The sequence below is a fragment of the Myxine glutinosa genome, unplaced genomic scaffold (assembly GCF_964187855.1).
Source record: "Myxine glutinosa unplaced genomic scaffold, kmMyxGlut1.1 SCAFFOLD_2101, whole genome shotgun sequence".
Lineage (NCBI taxonomy): Eukaryota > Metazoa > Chordata > Myxini > Myxiniformes > Myxinidae > Myxine > Myxine glutinosa.
The window spans coordinates 26,788-42,015 of NW_027618196.1; the positions used below are offsets into that span (position 1 = coordinate 26,788).

The window sequence follows — 15,228 nt, forward strand, 5'->3', positions numbered from 1 at the left end:
GCATCCTTAATCAAGCAGTCCTTCCTTGGCACACCTGAACTCTTTCTCCAACGACAAGACCTTCATCCACAGCTTCATAGAGTACTGCTCTCCCCTTCCTCACACCTTGTTAAACTTTACGCCAAGGAAACCAAGGCCTTCAAGATCGTTGGAATCTCCGGTGATGAAGCAGAGTCTATGGGCCTGTCGCATCCCCACATCACAGACAGGGTGGCGGTCTTCTTACTGGTCTTGCACCATGTGCTCTTCCATCCCCCTCTCCCAAGTTTCTACAGGCCACATGTGTTCTGACATCAACCCCCTGCTGGTGTGCACCTTTATGAATATGTAACTGGATGAAACAAGCAAGTTAAAAAAATGTTCATCATTTAAAGAATAGAGCTCGGATAAATCCCGCTGATTGGCATTCCGTGGGGAGGGAGAATTTCCACATGATTAACCAGCTGTCTGCAGAGAGAGAAAAAAAATCACAGATTGTTACTGTTATCTCTCGAGTCCTACAAAGTTATGTCACTTCCCCCAAGATCAGCGGTCATGTTTGTCTCGAGCCAAATCCAGTGTTTCATGTATGTACGTGACGTTTACACCTAACCCACGAGTCTTGCATGCAGAGCGTCGGTGCTGCCAAAGTGATGTGGGATCTTTACAGTCCAACGAATGCCAGACAGGACGCCAGGTTAACGTCCATCTGAGGGATGGCATGCTCATTGACGAATCACCCTCCCTGTGAAACAGCTGAGAGTTTGTAGCTGAGCCAAAATTCAAGTGTGCATGCCTCGATGCCATCCTGTTGGAGTTGCACCCTGTTCAAAATATAAATGTAAGCATCACTTCAATATTTTGAAATGCAAACCAGGGGTGTGTTCAGCATTTGCCAAGCCAGCCGTCCCTTAAAGATTTCAAATTGAGTGCTTGCTTGAGTGCTGAGAAACTGAAGGCCACTTGGCAAGAAACCTACAAGAAAGAAACTTCGTTAACTGAACACACCCCATGACTCTCAAACCAGCCCAAAAATGCAGGTAACATTTTGCTGCAAGAAAAAAGGAATGTGTCCCAGGTAAATCCCCATTAGTAAAATAACCCTACCCAACCACTTTTTTCAATGACCTGTTAAGCCATAAAATAACATTAACCACAGTAGTTTAGTGTCTTTCTGAGGAAACCAAGCCAGAATCGTTTGATCCTAAATAGACAATAGATCTTCAATTTTGGCATTTATTCTTTGTATTTCGAGGCAGTACGCATCTTTTCAGATTATGCAAAGAATTACAAAATGTCTTATATTTATTTGGTGTTTTTCGCTTAGGGTACAAAGCACCTTATGGCAACCAAAGCATCGAGACAAGAAGTGGACCGACATCGATTGGCGATTTGCATCTTCATCCTCGTCCGTTTGCTACTTTCATCCTCGTCCGTTCAGAGGTTTCGAGGTTTTGAGACGTTTCGATGCAAAGGAAATGGTCGACATGACATTTAAAGCTTCATTAAAACAAGAGTTTAAAATGAGCTCGCATATTTTATTACAATATACATAAAACAGTACAATTATCCCCTGCAAAAGAAGTCAAGTGTATTTAGTTTACAAACCATGTGAAGATTGTACCTGAAAACTCACATCGAAAGTTACCTTAACAACAGCAACAACAACAAAAAGAAAAATTATCAAAAGGAAGACAGATGGAAAAAAAAAAAAAAGTAAAATAAAACATCCAACCAAGCCACTAGCATAATGTACAACCTTTGTATTTTACTTACATTACCCATAGACAAGGGTCGAATACTTTAAATTGGTAATGAAACACAACGAAGTGCTCGTCTTGGGTCGTCGTAGACTAGAGTTGGTCGACTTCTCGCTGCCACCTAATGCAGGACACGCAACCACGACAGCAAGCTTTAAATGAAGCTTCACCCTCTGGGGGAAATGCACGGTAGCACAATCTTCAGAGGGAGAAAAAGGGAGAGAAAGAGAATGAGGCTGAGCCACTTGCATGCACGAGCGTGGCACAGCACGGAGATGGTGCTTAACTGGTGCGAGAAAAATCAGTTCAAGTCCATCACCCAAGGTGTGCTGTGCATTTGTCGATTTGCAGCAGATGCCCAGCAGAAATGCCTCATTCTTCCTGCCTCGGACACAAATCTCACAAAAGGTCAGTTGCAAGAAAAACAAGGACAGCAAACATCATATCAATGTCAAAGCCAGTCTGACCGAGCAGAGACAGCTTTAACGAGAATGCCTTCCACTATTTGTCATCTGCCTTCGTAAAACTGGGAAGTACATTTATCTGGATCCACAAATCACCCAGGTTGTCAAAAACACTACAACACAACAGCCACCGTCACACGGTGACGATAGGTTGACTTATATGGACAGGTTGTGGCAATCAGCGGTTACGGCTCAAATTGATTATTCAAGAGTATCAAAATGAGCTTTATCGATGACGCAAGTCAGAAATTGGAACTGGCCAAAGAACCACAGAGTAATTTGGAAAATGGACAAAACAACTGTTGATGTTGTGGGGAACACAAACAATTGGAAATGCCCAGAGTGCAAAATCATTGTTTTATTTATATTTTGCTAAACGTGCCATGTGGTCTACAAAACAGAGAGACTCTGCTTGCAGTCGATCTTGCCCTGGTCGTTGCTCATGTAGCTCACACTCAAGCCATCTAAGAAAGCGCGGCACTCGTCCTCGTTACCAAACGCCAGCTCAGACTGCACATACTGCACAGGGAGGGCTGGGCGGTAACTACACACATGGCAGGAAAAGAAGAATAAAAACAAAACAAAAAGTTAGCATTTCAAAAGGGTAAAGGGAATGGAGAAAGACACGACAATACAGTTATTTAATCAACACCCACATATGGCAAGACGCATTACGAAAACTGCACAACAGAACGAGTCTACATTTCACACCTACCTCGATTTCACTTACCTGTGCAGCAGCATTTTTTATTACAAAAACATGCAGAAGTGACACAGCTGTAGAACTTTGCACATTAATGTCAGACTCAAGACAATAGCCCCAAAAATATAACAAAAGACAGGGTCGTGATGTGATGTGATGCAACATGACTCGTGATGCAACAATTTTTTTTTTTTTCGTTTTCCAGATCGTGACCATGGTTAGAGCTAGTTTACAGTCTAAGGCGAACAAGAAGAAGAAAGAATAAGAGTGCAAGGATCAAAACTTTATGTGCCCACTAATTAAAGAAATCGGAACGGAAGAGGGGATTCCGCAAGTGTGAGAAAGGAGAATTGGGGAGGAACAAAGTAATGTGTCAGGCAGATTGGATAAGTGTACTTGCCTGCGTGTTCATTGCGGCGAATGCATGATAACCAAAGGTTTCAGTTTCATCAATCAAGCTTGTCAAAATACCAAGAGTCAAGAAAGAGGAGGTGAGATCGAGCAGTTACTCCTCGTTATTATTGCTCATATTTAACGTCACGAGAAATAACGATTGTTTTCAGTTGCAATGAACGCCAATTAAATGCGGGACAACAAATTTCTAACACCTACTACCATTGTATACCTGCTCACTCACTAAGAGCTTAGAGCTAAAAATGCCAAACCAGCAAACAATACCTCTTCATTTTATCTTTAACCACCAGGATATTAGAAAAATATGCTTTACCTACAAACTGATTTTGTCCCTATTCTATTAATGCATCGCTGTGAAAGCTTTTAGACAAAATAATTTGGCTTACAAACAAATTGACACCGCTTAATTTTTAGCCATTAATTTCCCTGAAAGTGAAGTTTGGTCTTTAAAAACCTGTTAAAAATAAAAACCAAAAGAACAATGGGTTTGTGCAATTGCATTAACTTTAGAAAGGGGTTTATCTACAAAATACATATGCAAACATGGCAAAATTATATTTTCGAGACTGCAACACCTATGTACACGTCCAATACATTTCCGTTCCTTCCCTTCTTACTCTTCAAGCTTTATGGTCTTTTCGCAATGCAATAGGCCCTCCCCTTTTCTTACCAATAGTGTGCATTTTTGCCATTTTCCATTTCATGTACATAACTATTTAGATGGCCTCAAAGAAAGTATAGTTGAAAAAGAAAAGGTAAGTGATACAAGAAAACAATCGGGGAAAGAATGGAAGGCATTAATAAGGGAAAGTATAACGAGAAGCAAAAGCGAAAGAGTAGAAAGTATGGAAGAAGGAAACGTGCGGAAAGATTTAAAAAAAATTGAACATAACGAACGCAGACTCTGTGTGACGTACGATTTGATCATTGCTTTCACTGCGGCCTTGCGTTCCCGATCCAAAAACATGTCAATCAAGTAGCCAGCCATACAAGGTGCTTCCCTGTAGATCCTGAAAAACCTGTGGTAGTTCCCCAGTGCCCACGCATTTCGAACACGGAGTGCATAGGCTACACAGGCATCGTCCTTCATCTCCTTCGTCAAAAATGACAGAGCAGTTGTCAAGTCTGCACGCACGTGCACAGAGGAAAGGTAGTTAGTTCATAGTTTGGATATGCAACAAATAAAACATACCCCACCACACAAGACAAAACCGAAGTAACTAAAAACCTCCTGAAGGACAGCTTGACATTACAGGACTCGATTAACATCGTGCGAAACTGAAATGCACGCAGGACCGGTCGACATAGCTACGTCAGCCATCCAAATTTACGTCTGCCCATCCATCATTACATTAGCTTGCTTTTACCATTTAACTCTTCCATGAATCTCAACTTCTGCAGAGAACAAAAACTATTATCGATTCTTCGGCTAAACATTAAAGAATCTTTAGCTCAATGGTGACAAATTGCCTGCTGATCATCCACAGTCTACAGCCAATCCACAGCCAATCTATCAGATGTAGGAGGCTGCAGAATACACCAAATTATCTCCAACTAGAAGGACCCGCTCCTTACGGGAGTGGGGAGTGGCATGGGGTGGGGGGCTGTGTGTCCCTTCTCTCCGTCTTCCGAGACCACCGAAGAAGAGACAAAAACACCCCTCGACAGTAATTTGGTCATGCTGTTCCTATGTAGTAAGTTTGGATGTAATCGGCTCAGAACTGTATGTCGGAGGAGTAGTGTGACAAACACACACCGGTCCATGAATTATAGTCTGGATAAACATCTCCATCACATTCAGCAGTTCCCTTATCAGTCTGCAAGGAATGCAACGTAGGTGATACAAAACGAACGATCAAGGCACTGTCGACGAAAACAAGAGTCGGACTATGATTGGACACAATAATCTGGTTGGCAACCACAAATACGAGACTTTGCTCAAATACTTTTCTGCTCACACCTAATAATTCACACGAACCTCAAAACTCGTTCGTTAAAGGTTAACCTACATCTTTCCTTTTACGAAAGCATTGGCCATTTTTGTTATCCCGTACAATGCAGAAAGATGGTTCTACAACACTGATGCAGTGATTGCCCAAGGACTCTCACCTCCAGAATTGTTGGTGAAAATGTAGTATAGTATCCGGTAGGCCAGAAACTCGTTAGTACTTCCAAATATGTTGTCAGTGTACAGTGCTTTCAGCTGCGCCTGGCACTGGTTGAATTCCTCACGATCACCCTGGAAGAGAAAGTGCATGAAGGACAGTAAAAAGGTTTTTACATCAAACTAAATACATAACTGAGTCTTCAGTCTTCGACTCCACAAACATACCCACCACTGAGGTAAAGCAATAACAACAAAGTGTGATACTGGTTGAAAACTACTGGTACTCCTCGCTGCACGAACAAGACGTGTTCCATGAATGCAGTGCATATAGCAAAAAAGATTTTCCCCAAAGCCAGTGTTATAAATCCAAAATGCATTTCTTGGCAGCTGATGTTCAGAAACCTTACACAACCAAACCTGACCTAATTAAATACAAAGAGAACAAGAAAGAGCAATCAGAGATTGCAAACCCTCGCCAGGATGTATTTTCATTGGTTTTTTTGGCTTTTGTGTTAAAACAAATACGGCGGCCGAACCACGTGATCAATGACGTCATTATTTTTTTTCTAAACTAATTTATTCCTAGATTATGCTCAAGAAATTTCATCTTGATAGGATGAAGTTTTGCACTTGTCGAATTATGACGTCATAATGGAGGCACCTATGACATCAGCATTTACATATTTTATTCCCCATGGAGAGTTCTTTACAATGCGCCATGTCTCAATTTTCTCTATTCAGCGCTTTCCGAGATATAGAGGTGCAAAGTTTTCGATTTTTCCAAGATGGCGGCCGAACCACGTGACTGATGACGTCATAATTATCATTAAAAAATTCTACAAGTGGAGTTGCACCTATGGTGAAAATTTCCTGTCAATCGAACCAATGGTTGCAGAGAAAATCAGATTTATTCTGTGCGGACAAACAAACAGACAAACGGACTCAAATGCAATACCGTCTCCTCTGGCGAGGGTAACTAGATGGTATTCATAGAATACTTACCCTGCGCAGTCTTGAGAATGAATTTTTAAGGATTTTTTTTTTTTAATCCAATATGGCTGGCAGACCAGTGACTGATGATGCCACTTTTATCAAACTATATTTCCCATGGGTAGTTGATCAATTAGTTAAAGATTTGCATTGATCGGTTAAGCAGTTTAAGAGGAGAATATTTTCAAAGATTTTCGCTGAACTATGACGTCATTATTATCATTAAAATATTCTACAGAAGGAGGCGTTCCTATGGTGAAAATGTCGTGTCAATCGGTCCAAGAAATGCAGAGAAAAATTCATACTGATCAAATCAAGCGTTGTCCTTGACAAATTATGACTTCATTATTACGGTACTGATGACATCATCATTAACACACGTTATTCCCCAAGGGGAGTGCTTGACATTGAGCCAAATTTCAATTTTTTCCATGGAGTGGTTTCGGAGATATAGAGGTGCAACTTTTTTCGATTTTTCCAAGATGGCGCCTGTACCACGTGACCAACGAGGTCATAATTATCATGAGAATAATTCTACAGGAGGAGCCGCTCATATTCTGAAAATTTAGTGTTCATCAGACTAACAGTTACAGAGCAATTTTTTTTTTCATACTGATCAGATCAAGCATTGTACTTGTCAAATTATGACATTGTAGCGGTTGCCGCTGAACATACACAATCGCCTTACACCTGCCGAGGACGCAACCACGGAGCGATCGCTGTGCCGGGCTCGCCCAGACCGCCCGGAGACGCTCAGTCTCGCCTTTCCCGGGCATGCCCGGACTCGCCTTTCCCGGGCTCGCCCGGCCCATCCGGCGACACCCAGTCTCGCTGTTCCCGGGCATATCCAGGCACGCCCGGCCCATCCGGCGACACCCAGTCTCGCCGTTCCCGGGCATGTCCAGACTCGCCCAGGTCTCCCGGACAACCCCAGTCGCGCCTTTTAAGGGCAAACGCTCCGGCATGAGATATTCGAGTGCTTGTATATAATGCTGCCTGATAAACGGGCTTTTCAGAGTACCCGAGTTGATTTGATGCAATAAAGAAACTCGGACGAATTCCAGCTTTTTGTCGCGTCCATTCTTTCGATTCGAGTTGGAGCACAGCTCCTTCATTGGTGACCTACCGACATGGACACGGCAGTTGCCCTCAAACTGCCTACCTTCTGGGAGGCTCACGCGGCGGTTTGGTTCGCCCAGACGGACTCCCAGTTCGCCCTGCGAGGCATCACCGCCGACGACACCCGCTTCCATCATGTGGTAGCAGCACTCGGCTCAGCCACCGCGGCCCGCGCCCTCAGCCTCCTCCAGCACCCGCCAGCCGCTGACAAGTACGGCGCGATCAAGAAGCTCCTCCTCGACGCTTTCGCCCTCTCATCGGCGGAACGCGCACGGCGCCTACTCGACCTGCCCGAGCTCGGCGACACGCGCCCATCCGAGCGAATGGATTACATGCTCTCGTTGCTTGGGGAGCACGCCCCGGATTTTCTTTTTCAAGAGCTGTTCCTCCGTCAGCTGCCTAGCCAGGTACGCCTCGCCCTGGCAAGCACGCAGATCACGGATCCCCGCGCCCTCGCCAGGGAAGCCGACAAGATCTCCTCGGCAGGCCAACGCATCGGGGCAGCGACCTGGAGCCCGCCGCTGTCCGAAGCAACGCCCATGGCGCCCGAGCACCCGGCACGGTCGGCGGCCGAACTGCCGGCGCAATTGGCGGCCGCTACGCCGCGCCGACCGCCTCCAGCACGACGACCGGGGCCTACACCTGACCAGGCGTGGTGTTACTACCACGGGCTTTTGAACCATGCCAGGTTCGGACAAAATGCCCGGACATGCCGACCCCCGTGCACTTTCGGCAAGTCGAGAAACGGCCGGGCCGGCGTTCATTACCAGCCATGAGCGCCGGCCACACGGGCAACTTACTTTTTATCAGGGACAAAGCGTCTGGACGGCGCTTCCTGTGCGACACCGGCGCCCAACTGAGTGTCATACCCGCCTCCGATCAGGACAGGCAGTCCGCGGTTTGCGGCCCCCCCTTGGTGGCGGCCAACGGATCGGCCATCCGCACCTTCGGCCCGTGCAATGTCACCCTCTGCTTCGGCATCCAGCGCTTTCATTGGACTTTTGTGACCGCAAGCGTGCCCATGGCTCTGCTGGGCGCCGACTTCCTCTGCGCACACGGGCTGCTGGTTGACGTCAAACGGCGTCGGCTCGTCAACGCCGAGACCTTCAGCTCCCTGGCATGCACGTTGAGCAGCTCCATGCCGACCGAGCTAGCATGCGCCTTCCCAGCGGCGAACGAGTTTGCTCGCCTGCTCGCGGAGTTCCCGGCCCTCACGCGACCGAAGTTTTCGGCCGTCGCGGTACGACATGGTATCGAGCACCACATACCCACTACGGGCCCGCCGGTCTACGCCAGAGCCTGCCGCCTCGACCCAGCCAAGCTCGCCGTGGCCAAAGCCGAGTTCGACGCTTTGGAACACCTCGGCATCGTGCGGCGCTCCGATAGCGCGTGGGCTTCGCCACTACACATCATACCGAAGCCGGGGGGTGGCTGGCGCCCATGTGGCGACTACCGCCGCCTTAACGACGTTACCACCCCCAACAGGTATCCGATCCCGCACATTTAAGACTTCTCCGCCCGTTTGGCAGGACGGGTCATTTTTTCGAAGATCGATTTGATACGGGGATACCACCAGGTACCTTTCAGGCCGGCCGACGTCCCCAAAACGGCCGTCATCACGCCGTTCGGCTTATTCGAATTCCTTCGAATGCCATTTGGCCTCAAGAACGCGGCTCAGGCGTTCCAGCGCTTGATGGACGGCGTGCTGCGCGACCTGCCGTTCCTCTTCGTCTACCTGGACGACATCCTCGTCGCCAGCGCGTCCCGGGCCGAGCACCTCCTCCACCTCCGAACACTGTTCGGGCGCCTCAGCGAGCACGGCCTAATCGTCAACCCGGCCAAATGCCACTTCGGCACGACGGCCGTTGATTTTTTGGGCCACCACATCACCAAGAACGGGGCCGTGCCGCTGCCTACCAAGGTCGAGGCCATCACCGCGTTTCCACGTCCCCGCTCCATCAAGACCCTGCAGGAGTTCCTCGGAATGGTGACTTTCAATCACCGCTTCGTGCCCCGCGCTGTTCAGTTCATGCGGCCCCTCTACGAAGCCCTCCGGGGCAAGCCGGCCAAACACGACGTCGTCTGGTCCGCAGCCATGGACGCGGCATTTACAAGCTCAAAGCGGGCCCTCGCCGACGTAACACTGCTCGCTCACTCGGTGCTCAACGCTCCCATCGCCCTCACCATGGATGCCTCCGACTACGCGGTGGGCGCCGTACATGAGCAATGGGTGAACGGGGTTTGGCAGCCACTCGCTTTTTTCAGCCGGCAACTCCGGCCGAACGAGCTCAAATATAGCACGTTTGACCGCGAGCTCCTCGGTCTACACCTGGCCGTTCGCCATTTCCGCCACCTCCTGGAGGGCCGACCCTTCACGGCTTTCGTCGACCACAAGCCGTTGGTTTACGCAATGGCCAAAGTCACAGAGCCGTGGTCGGCCCGCCAGCAGCGCCACCTCTCCGCCGTGTCTGAGTTTACCACGGACATCCGGCACGTCGCCGGCAAAAACAACGCCATGGCCGACTGTCTTTCTCGGGCCAGCGCGAACGCGGTCCACCTCGGCGTGGACTTCGCGCTTATGGCGGCTGACCAGACCACCGACACCACGATGCAAGCCCTCCGGGCGGCGGACACGGGCCTCCGCCTGGCCGACGTCCCCTTCGTGGACACTGTCCTGCTCTGCGACGTCTCCCAAGGCCAGCCTCGCCCCATCGTGCCCGTTACCTGGCAACGCCGCATCTTCGCCTCCCTCCACGGCCTTTCCCACCCGGGCCGGAAAGCTTCCCAGAAGCTGGTGTCGGCGCGATTCGTCTGGCACGGCCTTCGACGGGATGTCCGCGATTGGACCAGCACCTGCACGGCCTGCCAACAGGCCAAGGTCCACCGACACACCCAGGCCCCGCTGGCACCTTTCACCGTGCCCGAACGGCGTTTCGACCATGTCAACGTGGACCTGGTGGGCCCACTCCCCCCATCAAGGGGTTTCACACACCTGCTCACCATGGTGGACAGGACCACCAGGTGGCCGGAGGCCGTTCCCCTCGTCTCCACCACCACCGCCGACGTGGCGCAGGCTTTCATCGCCACCTGGGTCGCCCGTTTCGGTGCACCGGCGGACATCTCTTCGGACCGCGGGCCGCAGTTCACCTCCGAGCTGTGGGGCGCGGTCGCCTGCAACCTAGGGGTCAGGCTCCACCGTACCACGGCCTACCACCCCCAGGCCAACGGGTTGTGCGAGCGGTTCCACCTTTCCATGAAGGCCGCGCTCATGGCCGGCCTTCAGGATGGCGGCTGGACCGACCGGCTACCGTGGGTCCTTTTGGGCCTCCGCACGGCCCCCCAAGGAGGACCTCCGGGCGTCCACCGCCGAGCTGGTCTACGGCCAGCCGCTACGCGTCCCGGGCGAATTCGTGCCCGACGCTACCAGTCCCTGGTCCGCAGCTCGCCAGCGCTCGGACCGCCAGGAGACCGCCCGACGGTTTGCCCCCGTGCCAGCGTCACACCACGGTGACCCCCAGGCCTACGTCCCCCCAGCGCTTCGCACAGCGGAGTACGTTTTTGTGCGTCATGACGCACACCGGGGGCCACTCAGGCCGCCGTACGACGGACCCTTCCGGGTCGTGCGACGGGACGACAAGTCCTTCGTCATCGACGTCGGCGGCAGGTCGGACCGGATTTCGGTGGACTGCCTCAAGCCGGCGCACGTGGACATCGACCAACCACCACGGTTGGCCCTTCCTCCGCGGTGAGGCCGCCCCCCGTCCACGGTGCCTCCCGCTCGACCACCCACCCCCACACCGGACCCCCCCCCCCACAACCCTCCAGGGGTCGCTTCGGCCGGGTCATCAGGACCCCCCTTAAATTGACCCTGCCGGTGCAAGTCGATTCTGGGGGGGCGTGTGTAGCGGTTGCCGCTGAACATACACAATCGCCTTACACCTGCCGAGGACGCAACCACGGAGCGATCGCTGTGCCGTGCTCGCCCAGAGACGCTCAGTCTCGCCTTTCCCGGGCATTCCCGGACTCGCCTTTCCCGGGCTCGCCCGGCCCGTCCGGCGACACCCAGTCTCGCCGTTCCCGGGCATGTCCAGGCACGCCCGGCCCGTCCGGCGACACCCAGTCTCGCCGTTCCCGGGCATGTCCAGACTCGCCCAGGTCTCCCAGACACGCCCAGTCACGCCATTTAAGGGCAAACGCTCCGGCATGAGATATTCGAGTGCTTGTATATAATGCTGCCCGATAAACGGGCTTTTCAGAGTGCCCGAGTTGATTTGATGCAATAAAGAAACTCGGACGAATTCCAGCTTTTTGTCGCGTCCATTCTTTCGATTCGAGTTGGAGCACAGCTCCTTCAACATCATAATGGAGGCACCTATGACATCATCATTAACATATCTTATTCCCCAAGGGGAGTACTTGACAATGAGCCATGTTGTACACCGCTCTTTTCCTATGCCATCTCCAGGCGCTGCATAACGTCATTGCCGGGCACCGAAGGGGGCTCACGCATGCTGAAAGGGAGTACTCAGTTTTCACTCTGGTTGTTGTACACCGCACCTTTCCTATGCCATCTTCAGGCATTGCAAAACGTCATTGCCGGGCACCGAAGGGGGCTCGGCAGTGACACACGCTGAAAGGGAGTACTCAGTTTTCACTCTGGTTGTTTGTTTTTGTTTGTGTTTTCTTGCTTTCTTGTTTGTCTGGGCTATATCTCAGCCATCCTTTGAGCTAGGAAGCTGAAATTTGGCACAATAGTGAGCAAGTACTTTGACAAAAACGGTATTTTTTGTTTTTTGATTAACCAATTAATTGAGGAGTTGTTTAATTATTAGCGATTAATTAAGAACTTGACAATGAGCGGTGGTTTAGGTATGCTATTGGCCAATTGATTGAGAAAATATTTTATGATCATTATTTATTGATTTTAATTTTGCAATTAATCCATCAATTATTGCACACCTCTCCCTCCCAATACAGTCTCGATGAGCTGCATGGCAGTATTATGTTATTTATCTGGCATGGGAGCGGTGTACTTTGAATGTATCTGTACTTGTTTAAATTTTTTCCATGGAGCGGTTTCGGAGATATAGAGGTGCAACTTTTTTCGATTTTTCCAAGATGGCGTCTGTACCATGTGCCCTATGACGTTATAATTATCATTTTAAAATTCTACAGGAGCCGCCGCACATATTCTGAAAATTTAGTGTCCATCGGACGAACATTTGCAGAGGAATTTTTGTTTTATTCATACTGATCAGATCAAGCGTTGTACTTGTCGAATTAAGACGTCATAATTAAGGCATCGATGATATCACAATCAACATATCTTATTCCCCATGGTGAGTACTTGACAATGAGCCATGTTTAAATTTTTTCCATTGAGCGGTTTGGGAGCTATAGAGGTGTAACATTTTTCCAAGATTGCGTCCACACCACGTGACCTATGACGTCATAATTATGAATAAAAAGGCATTCTATGGTAAAATTTGTGTCAATCGGACCAACAGTTGCCGAGAAAATGAATTTTTTAAATGCAGACACGGCACACGGCACACATACGCACACACCGATTGCTTAACCCCACTCTTCGCTTTGTGAGTGCAGGGTATTAAAGCTGTATACTACACCAACTAAAGGTATTTTAAACAGTAGCACAGTACTATGAACCAATATCAATGGTTGCTAGGAGACAGGGTAGCATGCAGAATCATACCAATGCAATCATAAGACTTTAAAGGATAAGCACAAAAAAAATACCTATTTTAAGGGGCAGCCTCACGCCATAGACCACCCCTCGAAACAGATTTCTCGAATGCCATGGGCAAACTTTGGGACACCATAGTTGATGAAGGTTGTGGTCAGGTTTCATCAAAAGTGTGTGCAGTTTCAGCGAAGAAAGCAAGTACCTATTTTGGGGGTGTCAAACCTGGACACACGTTGACCCTAGGTCCCCGATTTTTATAATGCCATGAACAAACCAGTTGAAACATACCAAATATAATTTAAGCCAAGTTGGGTCAAATTTCCCATCAGCAGTTTCGGAGAAGTTGCACGTTTTTACGAACTGAAAACGAGCAATCCCATAAGATCCCCGGAACTACTTTCAAGGTGAGCTAAAATTAGGACTGTGGATCCTGAAGCTCACCTGGATCAGAAGCATCAGTCACTCAAACACCCCACAGACACTCTAGATGGTGATGAAGGTTGTAGTCAAGTTCTGTCGAAATTGTGTGTGTAGTTTAGAGAAGAGAGCAAATACATATTTTGGTGGAAACCCCCTTCGTAAGCGCCCACCCCCCACCCCCACCCAGACCCAGATTTTTTAAATGTTGTGAACAAACTTTGGTACATCATGGGTGATGAACGTTGTGGTCAGGTTTCATTGGAATTGAGTGTGTAGTCTCTGAGAAGAAAGCAAATACCTATTTTGGGAGGGGAAGGATCAAAGCTGAACCTACTATGTCCCAAACAAACCTGTCACAATCAAACTTGCCAAAACCAAATGTTATAGCCCATCACTTGTTCACGGCTGTGTTTATAATCTCTCTCGGAAATTCCAACAGTTGCGTTTCCAGATACAAGGTGTCCCACAAAAAGGTTATTCCATTTTAAATGCTTAACATTTTGTTTCTAGTCCCACGATTAGAAAGGACAACTTTCCTACCAAAATTAAAAACTGGTAAAACAAAAATTGGACAGTGATCAGATATAGTAATTGTAAGTTTATGCTATAGCACATGTTTTTACTTTTTAACAATTGCTGCAACACAGGAAATAAAGCCAAGGACCAAGATAAAATCAGGAAAAATGAATAAGTGATCAGTTTTACCTTTTCCAGTGCTATCCGGGCATGCGTTTCATAGACCTCTACCGTGAACTCCGTCCTCACACATTGCACCTAAGTGATAAAAGACAGAAAAATACGTGTGCTCACAAGATGCCAAGATATTCAAATGCCATCGTAAGGTGCCATGAGATCAAAGCAAATACAAAATGATATTAAGCACCTTTGTGAAGAGACAGTTAGTTTTCACAACAGAATGTGTCAAGATATGGATCAGAAAAAAACATGCACAACTATAACGGCACTCAGTAGAGAGCATACCTCCACCTGGTTGGCCAAATCACTCAATGGTGAAGAATCACTTTAAAAATTCTACTAGCTGGATCCGGATCCAGATCTTCACCGAAATTGAAGATTCTTCCTTGTCACACACACAACTTGTCCAACAAGTTACGTCCAAATCTGTCCACAACATTTTGAGATATCCTGCGATGTATCGTTTTTGGCGCATCTCCCAATGGTGAAGAATCACTTTAAAAATTAGAGTAGCCAGATCCGAATCTTCACCAAAATCTAATCATTTCGTCCTTGTGGCAGACGCTACATCTCTGCCAAATTTCGTCCTAATCCGTCCACAACATTTTGAGATATTGTGTTCACAAACAAACAAAAAACAAACACACACATAAACAGACAGGAGTGAAAACATACCTTAGGTAATAATGAAAACACTAGAAAAACAGTAATATGACCAACAGATTAAAAACACGTCATTCTAATCAGTTACCAAATTATAAAGTTTCACATTGTATATACTTCGTCAATCTTCTCAAATAAGGCTTAGATCCAAAATGGGCATCTTGCATTACAACTATTATGGAGTAATGAAGGTATTGTTACGTTTGTGG

At 48.3% G+C, this 15,228-nt stretch overlaps 1 protein-coding gene across 2 annotated transcripts in view; it reads right to left on the reverse strand.

The window, feature by feature from the left end:
* Positions 1-1,496: 1,496 nt before the first annotated feature.
* The window catches only part of LENG8 (leukocyte receptor cluster member 8), a gene marked incomplete at its 5' end in the record, with an annotated part of 44,021 nt that continues 30,289 nt past the window's right edge, over positions 1,497-15,228 (reverse strand). For both annotated transcript variants that reach the window (XM_078769336.1, XM_078769334.1), the window contains 4 exon segments: positions 1,497-2,747; positions 4,238-4,445; positions 5,430-5,559; positions 14,366-14,434. In XM_078769336.1, coding sequence (XP_078625462.1) covers positions 2,594-2,747; positions 4,238-4,445; positions 5,430-5,559; positions 14,366-14,434 — 561 coding nt within the window.